This window comes from Pezoporus occidentalis, unplaced genomic scaffold (assembly GCF_034315485.1).
Source record: "Pezoporus occidentalis ecotype Australia unplaced genomic scaffold, CSIRO_AGI_Poc_V1 ctg14, whole genome shotgun sequence".
NCBI classification, from domain to species: domain Eukaryota; kingdom Metazoa; phylum Chordata; class Aves; order Psittaciformes; family Psittacidae; genus Pezoporus; species Pezoporus occidentalis.
This window is the reverse complement of record NW_026913209.1, coordinates 5,683,889-5,701,654: the sequence shown is the minus strand read 5'-3', so window position 1 is coordinate 5,701,654 and position 17,766 is coordinate 5,683,889. Positions and strand designations below refer to the sequence as shown.

Genomic DNA, 17,766 nt, shown 5'->3' with positions numbered 1-17,766 from the left:
ATAAAACAGACAGGATTATAATCTAAAATTCTGTACCACATTTTCCATCAGAACTACACACCACAATGTTTGCTGACCTCCAGTGGATAGAGTGTAATATTGCATACTCACGTGAAAGGTTTTTTTCATGTGCTTGATTTGAAATTTAATTAAAAATAAAAATGTCAGTTTATACTGACAACTCTTGCACAACTCTGGTATTTAGGACTTGTGAAAGATGAAAGTATAAGTTTTACAACAATACATAAACACAATGAATAAACTCATGTTCATAAAATACAAATAAATTAGTATTTTAACATAAAAACATAAAACCATGTAACTTCAAGCTGCATGGGCTGTGTGCATGATATGGCTTCCAAAAGATATTATTCAAAGTCAAAAATCATAGTAATTATCAACTGGGATTTTTTAGAGTAATTTGTGTTTTCATAAGAAACTGTTCAACTGATTGACTGTACATTCATGGATTATAGCTGATGGTTGAGACTGCTATACAGGCAGGTAAACATTATGTGTTATGTTTAGTTTTTTAAGCAACTCCTGGCAGAATTTTTTTTACAGCCTGGTAAACAGTTAATAACACGTCACGTTTCTTATACTAGCTAAACAGGTCTTGTCAGACTAATTAAGGATATTGTCTTCATGGATTTTTTTTTAACTTGTGCAAATTTTCTTTCATATATGCATCTTTTCATTGTGTTTCAAGGATCTTTGTTTTTGTGAAGGATGGAGAGACTGACTGCACTCTTGTTACTAGAAACCTCAACAGATTTTTATTGAGGATACATTTTTAAAATGTTCTCTTGTAATTTCCTAGGATATTGACTGGTTTTTTTTCTTTGTGTATCATAAATATGAACAAAGATTTTATGCACCTAGGTCTATACATATTTGTGTGTATATACAGGGGCAATGAGAAGCAGCTGGAAAGCAGTACAACTATTGTTTCCACCCCAGCTGTTCTGAGGTAGGAGTGGTACAAAACGGGCACAGGGAGTTTGTGCCCAGGTCATATTTCTCTGGTTTTGAGGGCCCTGAGGACCATGCAGAAAGAAGGCAGCATGGTGGAGGTAAAAGCAGGTCATGAGCTGGAGAAGTACAGTTCAATTCAATTTTTATTAAAAGCCAGTTGTGGTATTTTAACTTTCTCCCTTCGTGTCTGTTCTGGCACAGTTTATACTTGACTCTACCTTCATGCAATGCTTCCTGTGGATTTTGTTTCACTGATAGTTGGGGTGATAGTCTTTTAAAGCTAAAGTGGAAGCTTTAGTGGAGTGTCAAACTTCATCACAGGAACCCCACTTTTAGGCAAAATTAATACTGATGTATTTGTACATTTCTCAGAAATTTGAGGGTACCTATCAAAGAGGGTTCCCTGCTGGTTCTTTTTGATGTAAGTTTTTTGGGTCAAGAAATAACTTGTGTAATTTTCTCACCTTGAGAACAACTGGGTATATGGAGGTGCCAAATCCAATGTCAAAGGTTAGCATTTGAAAACATTGGCTGCATCTGAAATACAATGTAATGGGAATCAGATTCAATGAAATAGGTACTCATAAAATTGAGACTCATATAATCATTTAAGCTGGAATAAACCTTTCAGATCATTAAGTTCAAATGGTAACTTAACACTGCCAAGTCCACCACTAAACCATGGCCCTATATATGCTACGACAAACACACACAGGTCCAGAGAGCACACACAAGAACATACACACACAGGTCAAGAGACAGCATGTAATACAGACTAAATAAGATTTCTAAGAAAAGACAGCAGTATTAAAGATAGATGGAGTCAGACTGTGAGCCAATGAAAACAGTGCTATATTAAAGTGTATTTACATACGGTTGACTTTTAAAGCAGTGAGGGAGGTGAAATACACGGGAGGAGAAAATGCCTTTTGATGAGAATTAGCTCCTGCAAAAGTTCTGAAGACATCTGGAGGGCAATAGCTGGTGAAACTCTCTGACTCACTGAAGCCAAAGAACTGGCGGCAGCTACAGGGTTGTTTGAAGGCATGGGCCAGGAGCTCTAAGCAAGTCTTGGTCTACACAAACCAGAGATATCCATCCCATTGGCAAAAAATACTGGGCCACTGTCAAACTAGCTCCATCCCTGTTACACTGCTTCCCTCCTTGCTGCCCTCTCCACTCACAATGTAAGCTTTATTTCCAACTTGCATAAGTCAAATAATGAGCTTTATATTATTGCTACTAAAACACCTGGGTTCTCAAACAGCTTTATAAACTATATAAATTTAATTAATAGTGACTTATTTCACATTTATCGCTAAAATGTCAGGAATGTGACATAACATATATGTATATAACAAATATTAATTTTAATTAATACAAATATTACATAAAGTTGATTTATGTGTAAGAACTTTAACACTGTAATAGAAATTATTACAATGATTTAAAACCCACACAAATGTGACTGTTGCTGACTAGGTATATTTACAGCTGTATATTTCATAAAGGATCCTACAGTGTCTCTTGTTCAGCTTGCCAGCCCACAGCCAGCTCTGAACCGTCTGGACTACTCTAACATTAAATATTTGACAGAAGACAAAAAGCTCATTGAAGGGAAATACAGCTTTATATATGTTAGAACTAGCCCAATTGTGAGAGATTGCTGTTCATTTGTGCTGCCTGAAACACTTAATCAGGACACAGTATCTGGTCCTAAGTATCCATCATAACCTTTCACAAAGTCTAAGCACTGTGGATGTTGCGAAGAGTTTTACTCCTATATGCAGCATGTTGTCACTTTAAAAGGAAGTATGAAATAGAGGTGAGTATCTCATTTTAAGAGTCCTTTACAATTTTTATTCTGTTCTAAGGAGATATTTTGACAATAGCATACCAATGACCGCTGCAAGTCACTTACTGATTGAAAGAATTTGGTCCTGAGGCAGACGATTCACTGAAGACCTCAGTCATAAGTAGAAGTTTGCTTATAGCTTCCTTCATGTTGTTGAAGGCTTGTTGGGGAGAACTGCTTCTGAAGAACATCTCGAAAAACTTTTGCAGCTATAAAAAAGATTACATGTATTTTTGAACATTTACAGTAAATCATGCATTGAAAGGCTAGTAGAAGTAAAAATTGCTTTAGAATGTCAGCGTCAGATCTTATTCATTTGAAGAGTAGAGTGGCATGAAAAGCTCCACACTGCATACTAATACAGAATGACTCCTTGTATAAAAATAAGCATATCACAAAGAAACTCTGTATTAATGGTTTTAAAAAATACTCACAGACTCAGATTTTGCTCACAGACTAAGCTGACTTTGAAAAAACCTTTTGCTCTCACTGGTTCTAGGCAACGGAAACCACAGACACTTATTTCTTCAGCAGCAGGTAATAGCACACTCAAAGCAAAAGCATTTTTTCCTGTTAACATACCGTGCCAAGGGCTATCCCACTTGACCTTGACTACAAACCCTTACTCCAGGTTAACAAGCTTTAAATAGAATACAGAAGAAAGATGTTGAACAAAACCAGTCACCGCAGCCTGTGTTTTGACTGAACTCTTGCACATCCTGAGGTTTCTGGACTTGTGAATCTTCCCAGTGGCATAATCACTGGCCTGCACAACACTGTCCTCAGCTGTTTTCATCACTTATGGGAATTCACCCACCTCACCACTTCAGATAAGACTTAAGAAAATGACAGGAGCAACACAGAGCTCCAGTGAAGAGTGGGACACTGCCAGGTTTTGTTGCATCAGAGCCCTTTGTGCTAAAAAAGGGGCTGCCTTTAAATCATATTTCCATTATAGTTATTACATAGCACATAACACAATTAGTGTATCAAGTATGTAAAACTATTAGATAATTTGGTTGGTACTATATTATGAAAAAGATACATTTTTATAGTAAAAAGTACCATCTCCAAAGATAAAGCACAAAAAATACACATTGAATATGTTCTGTATTGACATTCAGAAAAGAAAAATATCTGATTATTTCCAATAATTTCCCTACTTAATGGACTTAGAAATGTCATTGTATATTTTCTATCACGTACTTACACATGTTCCACTGGGATAACATGGTGGAAGCATGCAGCTTCAGTAGACACCCCACTGGAGTCTGATATGGTTGTCATCTCTCCAGCTGCCTTTGACTACTACAGTCATGAACAAGAAGCCACAGTAGATGAGTTAACCAAGCCTTGCCTTTAGCAAGTCCACAAGGTTTAATGTGGTATTTTGGCTCTAAAGCATGATGACAGAATTACAGAACCACAGAAGGATTGAGGTCAGAAGGGCCCTCTGGAGGTCATTTTGACCTTCCCCCTGATTAAGCAGGGTCATCTACAGCACTTTGCCCAGGACTGCGTCCAGACATCTTTTGAATATGTCCAAGGATGAAGACTCCACAACCTCTCTGGGCAACCTGTGCCAGTGCTCAGTTACTCTCAGAGTGAAAAAGCATTTCCTGATGTTCAGAAGGCATCTCATCTGTTTTAGTTTGTGCCCTTCTTTACGGCCTCCCTTCATAAATATTGGCGAGACCTCCCTGAGGACCTGTGAAACTTCTCCAGCCTTTCCTCATGTAAGAAATGTTCCAGTACCTTAATCATCTTAGTGGCTCTCCTCTGGGCTCTCTGCACATCACTTTTGCACTGGAGAGTCCAGAACTGGACACAGTACTCCAGGTATGCCACAGGGACAGACTGCTGGCCAACCTGGTGTCCACCAGGACCCCTAAGCCCTTTTCCACATAGCTGCTCTCCAGAATATTGGTCTCCAGCAGGTACCGGTGCCTGGGGCTGTTCCTTCTCAGGTACTGAACTTTACGCTCCCGCTTGTTAAACTTCATGAGGTTCCTGTTGGACCATTTCTCCAGCCTGGTGAGGTCACTCTGGATGGCAGCATGACTCTCTGATGTACCAGCCATTCCTCCTAGCTTTGTGTCATTAGAGGGTACACTCTGCCCCATCATCCAAATATTTAACATGAATATTGAACATGAATGGACCCAGTATAGATCTCAGGGATACACAGGTAGTTACTGGTGATGTGTTATGATGTATTTGCTATGCTGACACCAGATCTTACACTATACTTCTGTGCGGTCTAGTCCACAGAATTTTCTAGACAGTGCTGGAGCCTCCCCTTGTGAACACGAATACTGCCAAGCACACTGGTCTGCACTGGCATGGATAAACAGTTTTCAGTTTCTTCAAGCAGCATATTGCAGTTAAATGTAATAAGTACTTTTTCCTTTTCAAAAAATCCTGTATTATTGCCTACAGCCAGCCACAGGAAATGCTCAAATATGCACTAACAGTGATCCTCCTTTGCTTTCTGCTCTCTTCAGTTCCAGTAACTTCATACTGTTGTACTGGTAAATAACTGGACGGTAGGAAGTTGGTCTGCCTGTTTTCCTGTTCTTATCACCTCTGTTTTCATCCTAACAAGTGGTTCCCTTTCCAAGCTTTACTGAATTAAAGTCCCCCATGCACATACCTGGACTGAAGGTTTGCAGTGCCTGGGACTTTTTCCCCTCTTTCTGATAAAACTATTTGAAATGCTAATAGGAAAAAAATTACAACAGTATACATGACTAAAGTCATAAAATTAAACCTCGGATTGCCAGGAAGATGCAAAGTGAAGGTTGCACATGTAGCCCCAACTCTGCCCTTTGGATATTCACATGATGTGGAAATCTTGAATGACATCACACTGTATTTTTATACCATAGAAAGTTTTCCACATGTACTGCTATTCCATGAGTCTCTAGGGCAAAAGTGCCCCGGAACTGCTATTTATAAAGAGATTATCCAAATCCTCAGGTCATGCTTCATTTGCCTGGCACAACAGGCTGAAAGGGAGTCTGTGTTTCTCAAAGTCTAAGATCATCAAAGCTGAGTTTCTCCCATAGAGCAGTATAACAATTAAGAACAAAAAGCTACATGCTTTCCAAATCACTTCTGATTTAGATTAATCTCCAAGTTAAACTGTCTCATTTCAGTTCCTGTTTCAGGCAAAAAACAGTTAATTAAACTGTTCATTTGACATTAAAAAAATAAAATGAAGACTCATTTCACCAAGGGGGAACTACATGGTGGTTCTTCAGCTGTCTTTAACAACTATTTTCAGCATCTCTGCCAGATCCTGTATACCATACATATTCCTGTTAAACTGGCTTGCACCTTTTCTCTGTTTTCCTAGATGTGCAGTAGGCATTGAGGGGCTAAGTGAAAAAATGTGGAACACAAAAAGTTACAGAATTTTATAAGGAGAAATGGGGATTATTGGAAGGAAGGGCAAGAGGGACAGAAAAAGCCCCATTATTCATTTTCTCCTCACTGTAAATAAATTCTTAAGCACCTGAACAAAAAGGATAGGCAATGCATATATTTTCTAGCAAGAACTAGACAGGCTGATTTGCCCTGTTTGCACCCCTAGTGAGCTGTTGGCCATAATAGCCAACTGTTTCCAACACAACAGGCATTAAAATAAAACTGGCTTCACCAAGGAACTGTCTTTTAGCTACAGCCCTCCTTAGCCAGACTAGAAAAGAAACATTGCTCAACAGGTTCTCATTAGGGGATATCAGGTTTTAGGACAATGTTTATTCTAAGCTAATGACTGAAAATAAATATTTAGTCAGGCTGGTTCAGGACCAGTGGAGAAAAGAGATGAACACTTCAGGTTAAATTCCAATTCATGAAAAAAATGCTATTTAAACAAGTTCAATTAGTTTTGACTGCTACAGATCCAACAGGATTCTCAGCAACTGGTGGGGAAAATGTAAACTATATGGATTAGGGGTGACAAAGTCTGAAAGCCTGCAACAACCTCCGGTTCTTCTGAGCGTGCCCAACAAAGTTATATAAATATCTATGTTCAACTGCAGTATACAAAAGTCACTGAACTGAAGATTTCTTCAGATTATCACTATTGACACTAGTTCTCTCACCTTCAGAAGAAACAGACTACCTATCCAGCAAGATGCAATCTCATTGGATAAATCTCATTGATCGATCATGATTAAAAGCAGCATTGAATGGTAGAAGGAAGACAGAATTGGAAAAACTGTTGGCAGTCACAGGAAGTCAGTCTGGGAGAAAGCTGACCTCTGGTTGGCAAATTTTTAAACAGAGGGATTAAATTTTAGTAGGCTGTAAAACTTAATGTTGATATGCACATATATTATGTACAATGACACCATTGTATACAGAATTGCAGGACTTCTCAGGAGCTGAAAGATGTTCATCCACATGCTGAATGCATATAGTTGGAGGTACATTCCACGTATTTATGTAATTCCTGAAAGAAGCGTGTAAATGCAGCCAAGTTACATGGGTCGAGCACACATTTTCTGTAAAGGCAGACTGAACTAGGAATATTCTTGAGATTAATTTTAACTCACTGACCTTTTGCTCACTGATAACTACTTCTGCTTTAGGATAAGCCACTAATCAATGTTAATTTTACAATGCTTTTTCTCTACCTGCTTTGGCATCCACCTTCTACAGTCTGCAGTCATTAAAGTAAGGTTTATGATCTCAGAAACATGGATCTCTTTGGCTCCTCAAAAATACACTGAACCACCAGTGTAAGGCCTGACACACTGAAAAAAAAATGCAATTTAATTGGAAAAAGAATTCTGATTTGAAAGCTTCATGCACAGAGTCATGAAGACTCAAGAAGAGTGGAAGAGCATGGCACCTGCAGGGCTGAATGCTGTAGTGACTGTAGTAACTCCCTTGAGAGAATTTTCCTCTGGCAATTTTTCTGCAAATGAATTTCTTAGGAGAGATGCTGGAGCAGCAAACTGGGGATTGCCCTGAGAAAGAGTATAAAACCAAACTGTAGGGATCTTTCTGAGATTACCTTCTATCTCAGTCCTAGCATATTCTTGCCTCCTGATGAGACAAGAAATATTTTCTTCAACTAACGTTAGGAAAGGCACTTTAAAAAAAAACTACCTTCACTGACTGCATTGATTAGCTTTCTGTTCACTGTTGCAGGCACAACTCACATGAAGACAATTCACCCAGGTGTCAAAATCCATGGAGGAATCCCACCACATAAGACTACATTGCTTATACGTATATGAGAATGCCCTGGGTTCAGCTGTAGCAGTCATTTTTCTCCTTCTTAGTAGCTGGTGCAGCGCTGTGTTTTTGACTTTCAGCCTGGGAACAGCGCTGATAACACCAATGTTTTTAGTTACTGCTCAGTAATGTTTGCTCTGACCAAGGACTTTCTGAGTCTCATGGTCTGCCAGGGAGGAAGGGAAGCCGTGAGGAAGCAGAGACAGGACACCTGACCCAAACTAGCCAAAGAGGTATTCCATACCACAGCACTTCATGCCCAGGATGTAACTGGGAGTTACCCAGAAGGGCTGGTTCCCTGCTTGGTCGGGCTGGGTATCGACAGGTGGTATTGTATTCCCTTCTGTTGTTATTTCCCTTAGCATTATTATTGGTGGTAGCAGCAGTGGTTTGTGTTATACCTTAGTTACTGGGCTGTTCTTACCTCAACCCGTGGGAGTTACATTCTTTCCCTTCTCCTTCCCGTCCCTCCGGGAGCGGGGGCAAGGGAAGAAAGGAGGGGAGTGAGCAAGAGGGCTGCATGGTTCTGATTTACGGCCTGGGCTTAAACCACGACAGAGAGCTAAATGTCTAGGTTCTTTATATACCTCTGTGCAGAACACAGACACTTGAAGAGCATGATTTATGCCATCCTAAGCCAGACACCTCAAAAGGGTGACATTAATTGCAATTTAAAACTACTCTGTTCCTCCAGTGGTTGTACAGGGAATCTAAATGAGACACTGATGACAGGTAGGAAATATGCCGCAGGAGTGTTCACACAGCCTGCCCATGGACAACAAAACCTGTGTGCCTGGGAGCGTCCTGGGTTCAGCAGTAGCAGTCATTTTTCCCCTTCTTGGTAGCTGGTGCAGCGTTGTGTTTTGACTTTCGGCCTGGGAACAGAGCTGATAACACTGATGTTTTGGTTTGGCCAAGGACTTTGTGAGCTTCATGCTCTGTCAGGGAGAAGAGGAGGCCGGGAGGAAGCAAAGCCAGGACACCTGACCCAAACTGACCAAAGAGGTATTCCATACCACAGCACGTCATGCCCAGGATGTAACTGAGAGTTACCCGGAAGGGGAGGACTGCAGGGTTGGAGGAGGTATTGGTCGGTGCTTGGTCAGGCTGGGGGGGGGGGGTGAGTTATCGGTTGGCTGGTGGTGAGGTGTTGTATTCTCTTCCCTTGTTATTTCCTTTATCATTATTCTTATTGGTGGTAGCAGTAGTGATTTGTGTTATACCTTAGTTACTAAACTGTTCTTATCTCAACCCGTGGGAGCTGCATTCTTTTAGATTCTCCTCTCCATCCCTCTGGGAGTAGGGGGAGGGCAAGAAGGAGGGGAAGTGAGCGAACGAGCTGTCTGGCTGGGTTTAAACCATGACAGGGAGGATGTTTGACCCAATCTTATCATGACAAAGAGGAAGGTGATCATCAGGAAGGTTAAACAGTAACCAGGAATTTATAAAGTGACATTTGAAACAAGAGAGGAGTCAGCTTCAGAAATTATATAAAAGCAGCATGAAAACTTGCAGGGGGGGACTTTAGGGTGGAAACAGTAGCAGTGAAAACCTGATCAGGCACTGCCAGAAGTCAGCCCAGTAGTATCACAGCTTCTGCCTACACTGCAGGGAATACTAGTGTAAGGGATGGGCACAGGTCCTATGTGGGTACACATGAAATGGCACACACAGAGTTGGAACCCCCGCTTATCCAAGGAGAGGTGCACACAAGAATGGAAACTGCATCCAGGAGAGTTGGGGATGTTTGTAACCTGTGCTGCCTGTGAGAGAGGGTCTGGGTAAATGTAGGTAAGCGGGTGGGTGTTTCAGAGGGTATTTATAAAAGATGTTTAGAAATGTGGAATGTTTATTAACACTTTTTAAGTGTCTGGTATAGTGGTTTACCTGTTCTGCTACTGAAATTGATAGTAAGTGTATCATTATTTCTCATTGCCAGCTAATTGCATATCATTAATTAGCCACTTCTATGCTGGTTTTGCTTAAATACTGTGAATCCATCAATTTTACCTGCAACTGTATCTCACCTTTGGAGGTGTAGGTGAGCTCTGAACTTACCGAAGGGGCAAGGAGACAGAAGATAAGAGACAATTGGGGCTAACAAGTAATTCAGTGTAATTTTGAGGCTTACATTTTGGGCTTTGATACATCAGACTTTACAGGATTTGTATGACTAGATTTTCAAAGGACTTTGCTGGTTTCCAGTTGTAGCCTTCAAAACTACATGGAACATGAAGTTACCAGGATCATATCTGAAAGCAAGGTTTATGTCTGAGGAGCCAAAGCATAACCTTTGCTTTAAAGAAATTACGCTTTTTGAAGGAACAAAGAATGTCCTCTACAGATTCTCCTCTATGCATCAGAGGTGTTGCTCTCCTAATCTGGGTCAGCAGAGCCTCAAAAGACCTAAGGTAATTGCCTCTCCTTGAAAATAGCTGAGGATGTTTTCACTTGAATCAATTTAATCAATCTGTGCTAACTTTCAATATAGGTTCTGTACTCTCAGTTCATTTTTGTACATTAATTCTTCTTACTGGATCTATATTTGATGAATTTTCTTCATGAAGTCCAAATACTTTTGGTTATAAATAGTGATCCATGGATGCAAAAATACTCTTTAACACACAAATAAGAATCTCTTTAACTTTACATACAGAGTTATCTAAATAACAAGGATGTCTGCAAGAATACCGAATGATTCCACATAGAAGGTTGGAAAAAGCATACTTTGCAATGAAGCCATTTCCCGTATTGCCTGCTAGCACAGGCAGAACTCTCCACCAATTACAGCATATAGAAAAACTTGTAAGTCATATAATGGGAGAAAAACATACCCATAATCAAAACAATGACTCTAGAATACATTACAGAGAAAACAGTGCAGTAATTTATCACAAGTTTATAGTGTTAGCTTTAGGTAATTGTTTATTCCACCCCTGACTTATTGTTACGATATGCCATTTCTCTGCAGCTCTATCATGGCACTTGATGAAAGGACAAACCACAGTATTATTCAGCTATTTCACACAGTAATTTTCCCACTTATGTATGTTTTTTTCCTTTACAAAAGATTTTTTACAGATATGTCATTTAATAGTTCAGAACAAAAAAAAATACAACTTCATCCCTCAACACTTATAACTTACATGGAGGAAAAAAGGCCATCTGAGAAAGATTTTCTCTAAAGATCCTTGCTAGTAAGACTAAGCCTAAAGACAAAAAGCCACCTAATAAGCTTCAGCAACCACTAAATTAGGTCCTTTGACTATGGCTGAAGAATGGTTTCCCAACCCAGAATTGACTTAGTGGGAAAGTAAAGGTGATTTACTAACAGCACTTCCCAGCTCTCTGTGAGAAGCAAAAGTGTATTAGCTTCATTAAGGGAAGCTAGAAAGCAAAAAGGGAAAGATGAGAAGAATCAGGATAATGGGAGGTGGGTCTGAGAAAGCTGGGATCCACAGATGGGTGTGTTTACAGAGCTGGCTGGATTGTACAGCCAGAGCAAGAGGATATATGGACCAGGAGAAAAGCAGAGAGCTAAGGGCCTAGGTAGTAATAGTGTAAAGACTTCCTTATGACATATCCACATTATAAAAAATAATCAGCCTAGAGCTCTTACTATCTAAACTCGGATGTTCGTAGTGACAAGACCAGAAAAGAATGCTAGGAAGAATTTCACCTTGATTTAGGCACTGCATGACAGATTGGCATGGACATGGGAAAGGTCAAGAAGTAAGGATTATTCATTATTTTCTCTTAAGAAAAGATTTAAGGATATGAAATTAAGTAATCAGGTCAAATTTTAAAACAAATATTCTTTCTTGAGCAACACATGATCTGTGGCATCTCATGGCTGCAAGATATTGGGAATAACAAAAGCATTAATGGGTTAAAAATTCTACTAAAGAATTGCATGGCATAAAAGTCCACTGTAGCTTATTAAACATAAATATATATATTCTACTTCCAGTTTTGTCTTCCTAACCTTGTGGGTTACCAGAAATATCTCTAGTCTGCCTAGGGACTCACACTTTATGCTTGTCCTGTTACACAGATTCATGATGCTTTCTTGCCCAGCTTTTGCCAGAAACAGAATGCTAGACTAAGCATGTCTTTGATCTCCCCCAGTCCAGACAGACTTTTGTTCTTATGTCAGTGAAACGAGAAATGATAGAGCTCTAGACACTGTAAAGGCAGAAAGCAGAGATAGTATTTTCGTTATGCTCAGGAGACGAGCATTGTAGTATCGATTCTTGCTACTTGCAACAAAAGTGAAATGTGTATGCTAAGTTCTTACAGAATTTAAAGAACAAATTTAATTTTATTCCTAAATAACCTTGTAATTTAATGGATTAAGAGTTGATGCCAATTTTCTTTATTTGCTCCTGCTAAGTAGCAGGGCAAGCATATGCAATTCAAAGAGAAAATAAAGGGAAAAAATCCTGAGCCTTTCTGCTGTTTCTAAGCATTTTGCTCTTTATCGGCATGTCTTTTTCAACCTAGCTGATTCTATGACCCTACGTTTGCATCCTGATGTCCGTGGCTATTACTTGAAGTAGTATCAAAACTGGCCACTTGAGGGCAATACTGCAACTGAATTGTCACAGTGTTCGGCTCTCAGCCAGAACTGCACAACATAGTAAAAGACGTATTGCCTGGATAGGTGAGGGTCCGTTTTATTTGCATATATGTTAAGTAAAAAAATATATTTCTCTTTACTCAAGTTTCCAAATGCTTAATACACAGTGAGAGAATTTCAGCGGTAGTTATAGTGACTTATATCACAGCAAGCTTAACAGCAAACTGCTTTAATAAATTAAGTTTACTTCACTGCACAGCTGGAAAATCACTTAAAAGCACAGTTTCAGCTGAGCATATCGAGGATCGTGCAAGAGCAGCAGTCAAAGAATTCAAATCCAGGAGGTACCTGACTATTTTGGATGAGTAAGGGGACAGTGAAACAGAGCAGGGGCTGTGGGTAGTGGCCAACAGCACAGAACCTTCCGAGGTGACAAAAGTGCGTCTCTTCATTAAGAACTGGGACCAGGTTGTGAAAGGTTAATAGCAGGGCAAAAGGAACACTTCACAGTGCGTTAAACCTTGAGATACTTAACCATAAATGACTGTTTTGCACACCAGCTTCTATAAAACAGAAAATTATTGCAGGGTCAGTCTTCTGCTCAATAGACATGCATAATGCCGATTAATACAAATGGAATTATTGCATATGTTGACAGAGACCCACCCTTTAATGGTACCTTATGCAAAATAGAAAGCTTCCATTTCATTATTAATTTCTCAAAGCACAGATGGTCTAAATAAAGGGTTTCCAAATTTCCTCAAGGAAATAAGGCTATTACGCAAGTCTCACTTCAAAACATTCATGTGGCAGAAAGCCATTCTCTCCCCTGTACCTCTTGCATCTTTTCATCCAGGGCATAAATCTAGAGATGCATTTTTGCTACCCCTTGACTACACACAAAATCCTCATGCCAGCTCAGAATATTCCTTTTTTTTTGCTTTCTGAACTGAGATACTAAAATATGTATAATCCAGAGAAAACCTGGCAGCTGGTGAGCAAAACACACTTGAACTCTTCCTGAACTGCCATTTGGCCAATGCTTATTGAAGGCGTCATTCTGAAGCCTTGCCACTATGATTAGGACAAGTAAATACGAGTTGTAAAAACCATTTACAATAATTTACTAACAGGGAAGCAGCGGAGAAGGCAATGTTATTTAATTCATTAAACTCCTGTTTTTTCTTTACACAGCTTCTCTTAATAATTTGAAATCATCTGGTACCCCATCTCCAGTCTTCTTAAAAGTTTCTCTTTCATATATACCACATTCTGGTTATTTCTAGCAACTCTAAAGGATTGTTGTATATATGGGATCAAATTAAACTTAAACTTAATATAATAAGTTTGTGATAGTCATGTTATAACCAAGTTAACCACAACTGGGGATGAGTTTCTTATAGTTTAATTATACCGGTAAGAAAATTTGCTGACTAGAAACCTATATACACTGAGGAGGTCCCAAATTATTGTGCAATATTACTGAAAGCAGCACATCCATGATTGCAATGCAGCAGATTAAAATTATTCTCATATGTTCATTTAAAAAGAAGAATACAGTCAGCTGCTTTTGGGGAAAAACATGTTGAACACTAGCAAATCTTTCCAGACCAAAGTCTCCTTTATAGGCGTGTTCAGTCCCCAGTGACATCAATGGGTATTCTGTCAGTCAGTGGAAGAACAGGTCTTTAGAGACACTTTCTGTCTTTACTGACTATTGACAGGTTGGAGCTTGACAACATAACAAACAGTTTTCCTTCCTGCACAATATTGCTGGCAGAAACTGAAAGCTCTTAGTAGTTTGAGTTTTTTAGGACCAGGTTCCTCAGCTGGTACAAAAGTACGTATCTCCACTGGCTACTGTGGGAGAGGAGATCACCCTGCTGGCACTGTAAATGCCACTGGCAACAAGTGACAGCTACATGAAGTTGATGAGAAACTTGATGTAATCTCATCCCAAAGGACATCAGTGGTTGAAATCAAGCCTTCTTTCAAGTACTGTTTGCTGACTGATGGTCTGCCTGATGCCTCTGCACCAAGCACAGAGGCTTCTTTATGATTTTCCCAGTAGTGCTTCCTGGCCACTCCATGAATTCTCAGTGTCCCACTTCTCCAGAAGATTCCCTGACTCCTCCCATGTTCTTTACAGGGCACACTGTTCATGCTGAGAGACAGCCTTATGCACCCCACTTTCCATCATTTTGTTAATCTTCATTTCAATCTATACATCACTCCAAATGTGCTTTCTGTGGTGCCTACTTTTTGTTTATTTCTTGCCATTTTGACAAGTCTGCGTAAAGCTGTGGAATATATAACACCACAGCAGCAGTAACCAGATTGGAACTCCTGCAGATGTGCTGCTCTTTCTATCTATCACTTTTATTGCTGCTTCAGCTGCCAAAGTGCTCTATAAATGGTGGCTGGTGCCCCATTCAGCAGACTTCACTCAGTGGGGATTATTTCACAGAGTCATATCACAGTTACTAATGACTACTAGCCTTTAAAGTAGTCCCTTCTTCAGCAGCAATGGTGAAGCTGCTGGACATTGTGCCATTTTAATAAACATAAAACAAAACTGAACTCCAAGTTTTGAAAGTGAGTGACCATTAATCTTAAGAAAATAAATGACTATCTCCATGGGCTTCCATAGATTCTGAGGGGGGGAAGAAAAAGAAGTAAGTTCATCTCACCTCATTTTGGCAATCTAGAATTTGGTATGTTCTCTAAGAATGTCATAACCCACAAAAGGAAGCAGTCACTCTTAGCAGGAAACTCATTTCATTCCAAAATTAGTGTCTAAATGGGGTGGGATGATTTGCTCACTAGGAATGTCTTCTTCTCCAATAACTAGAATTAGATAATGAGCTTACACTAGGCACTTAACTTTGAGAGAGCTAAAATTGTAGAACATACCAAATGGCTGGCACCATCGAGAGTCCTGACTGTGACACCTCAACACTCACACTGATCCAAAGCCTAGACCTGCTCCTACCCCAAAGAGGGCTACACAGGCAAGGTGCACCCATCCTCAGGTGGCTGCTGAAGGAGCTGATCTATGCAACATCAAGAAATCACTGCCACTTTGTGACCTTATTCCTTCAAAAGGAAAGGAGCAGCTGCATAACCATAGCTCCTTCAAGAATTGCTGTGTTGCAAGCACAGTTCTTGCTAAAGGACCAAAGGAATGGGAAGGCATGCTTGGAAATCCATAGAACTGCTGAGCAAACTAGATGTGGAGAGAGAGGGTGTCTCTCCAGGCACGTGAAGATGTCCAGAGTTAATCCATGTGAAACATCCTTCTTCATAAAACTGAGACCACAGGAGGCCTACCCTCTCCATTGAATACTTCCTTCCCCTTATTTAGAAGTACCCTGACCCTCCTTCATTCTGTTTTACTACACCTAAAAAAGAAAATCCAAACAAACTACTTAAAATATTTACTTTCCTTTTTTACAACACTGTCAATATCCGGGAAAAAAATGTTACTGCATGACAGGACCCCCACTGCTGTGCTTTAGAGAAAACTCCAGCCTTGCAACTGCTGTCAAATGTCACCAATAAAAATGGGGTCTGAGGCAAGCAAATACCATGCCCCCACTGCCCAGGAAACTCTTCCCTGCCCTTCCCAGCTCTTCATGAAGCAAACCCTGCTCACTCTGAGAAATGAAAGCTGCATACAAGTAGAATATTCACTATCAGCTGTGGACTGCAAATAAAGAGGGAGTAAAAGAAAATAAAGGTATTATCTGGTTTTCTGTCTCAGTAATTTGCCTGAAAGTTGGAAAAAATGGGAAATGAAATGTTTTACCTTTACAGAAAAATGCTTCTTCTTGGGTGGATGCCAGACAGTGGTGGTTGAATGAATGAATGCTCTCAGAGGTGTTAAAGATGTCACAAGCACATATGCTTTGATGATGACAGAAAGGTCTTGAGCTTTAAGGATGTCCTTGTGGTAGGGTGAACCTGACACATGATTCCTGGAAAGTAATAAAAATGCACAGCATTAATGAAGTGCTTTTGCAAATGAGGAAAATGAACTATAAGAATTCGATGAAATAGTGAAATTATCAGAAATAGGAAATTAACCTTTTTTCCTCCAAGTTAAGCAATACAGCAGATAAAACCAAGCAGGCTGAAACAAATCATTACATCAAGTCTTTGTATTGCTTTTAGTATTTTTAAATCCTATTTTCCATACATAGAAAATAACTATGTTAGGAGGGAGTTACATTTGAGAGTATATAGGGATAAATGCATTGCGGGCGTATTGGAATTGTTGCAAGACAACCTGGGACATTCAGAGTGAAGGTAAAAACATTAAAGAAATCCAAGCAGCTTAAACAACAGAAGTGCATTTAAAACAGGTTTAAAACTGATTTACAGCAAATTCAGAAAAAAAAAGAAAAAAGAAAAAGAAAGAAAACTACAGAAAGATTGCACTATTGTTAGCACTATCTTCAATGTAATAAAGAGACAGAAATATGCAGTACTACATGTTTTCCCTAATGAAAGCCACAAACTATGATTCCAAATATTATGAAAGACTATGACACCAAGGAATAACCCCATAATAAATCAGCTAATCATAAAACAATTGTGAAAGCTAACTGTGTCTTGGAAGCGACGTGGCTCTCCAGATACTGGTCTACAAGCTCCCATAGTCCACACAAAAGGAATCAGCTATGCTTGTTACTGGAGGAAATCTGAGCTATATTTAGGCCTATTCACAAATGTGGTTATTATTCTGACTGTTAAAATCTTCAAGTATTAGTCTACGCAAAGCAAATGCAATGAGGAGATGACTATAGAAATTATGGATCTCTGAGACTGATTCCTGGTAAAAGACAGGTCTCCTTTCCCATTTCTGTGTAATCTTCTGTTAAGGAAGTTTAATAATAATCATCTTAAAGAGACCTTTCTCTCCCCTCGGCAGAATGGTAGGTTCTCAGAGCATAAAATTTGAGAGATACTGTAACATAGGAAACCGCACATGGACAGCCAGTTCTCCAACCAGTAACATCTTGGTACTTCATTGAAAGGGTCTCTGTGCAAAGGACTACATTTGTATGTCTGTCATGGGGGCAAGGCAAGAATGGGAGCGGGAAAC

General features: G+C 39.6%; 1 protein-coding gene across 1 annotated transcript in view; it reads right to left on the bottom strand.

Annotated features, from left to right (window-relative positions):
* The window catches only part of CPED1 (cadherin like and PC-esterase domain containing 1), a 160,011-nt gene that overhangs the window by 90,020 nt on the left and 52,225 nt on the right, over window positions 1-17,766 (bottom strand). Inside the window, exons 7-9 of the mRNA XM_062609662.1 lie at window positions 16,468-16,636; window positions 2,897-3,039; window positions 1,440-1,512 (exon numbers count right to left, since the gene is read on the bottom strand). Coding sequence (XP_062465646.1) covers window positions 1,440-1,512; window positions 2,897-3,039; window positions 16,468-16,636 — 385 coding nt within the window. The remainder of the gene's footprint in view (window positions 1-1,439; window positions 1,513-2,896; window positions 3,040-16,467; window positions 16,637-17,766) is intronic.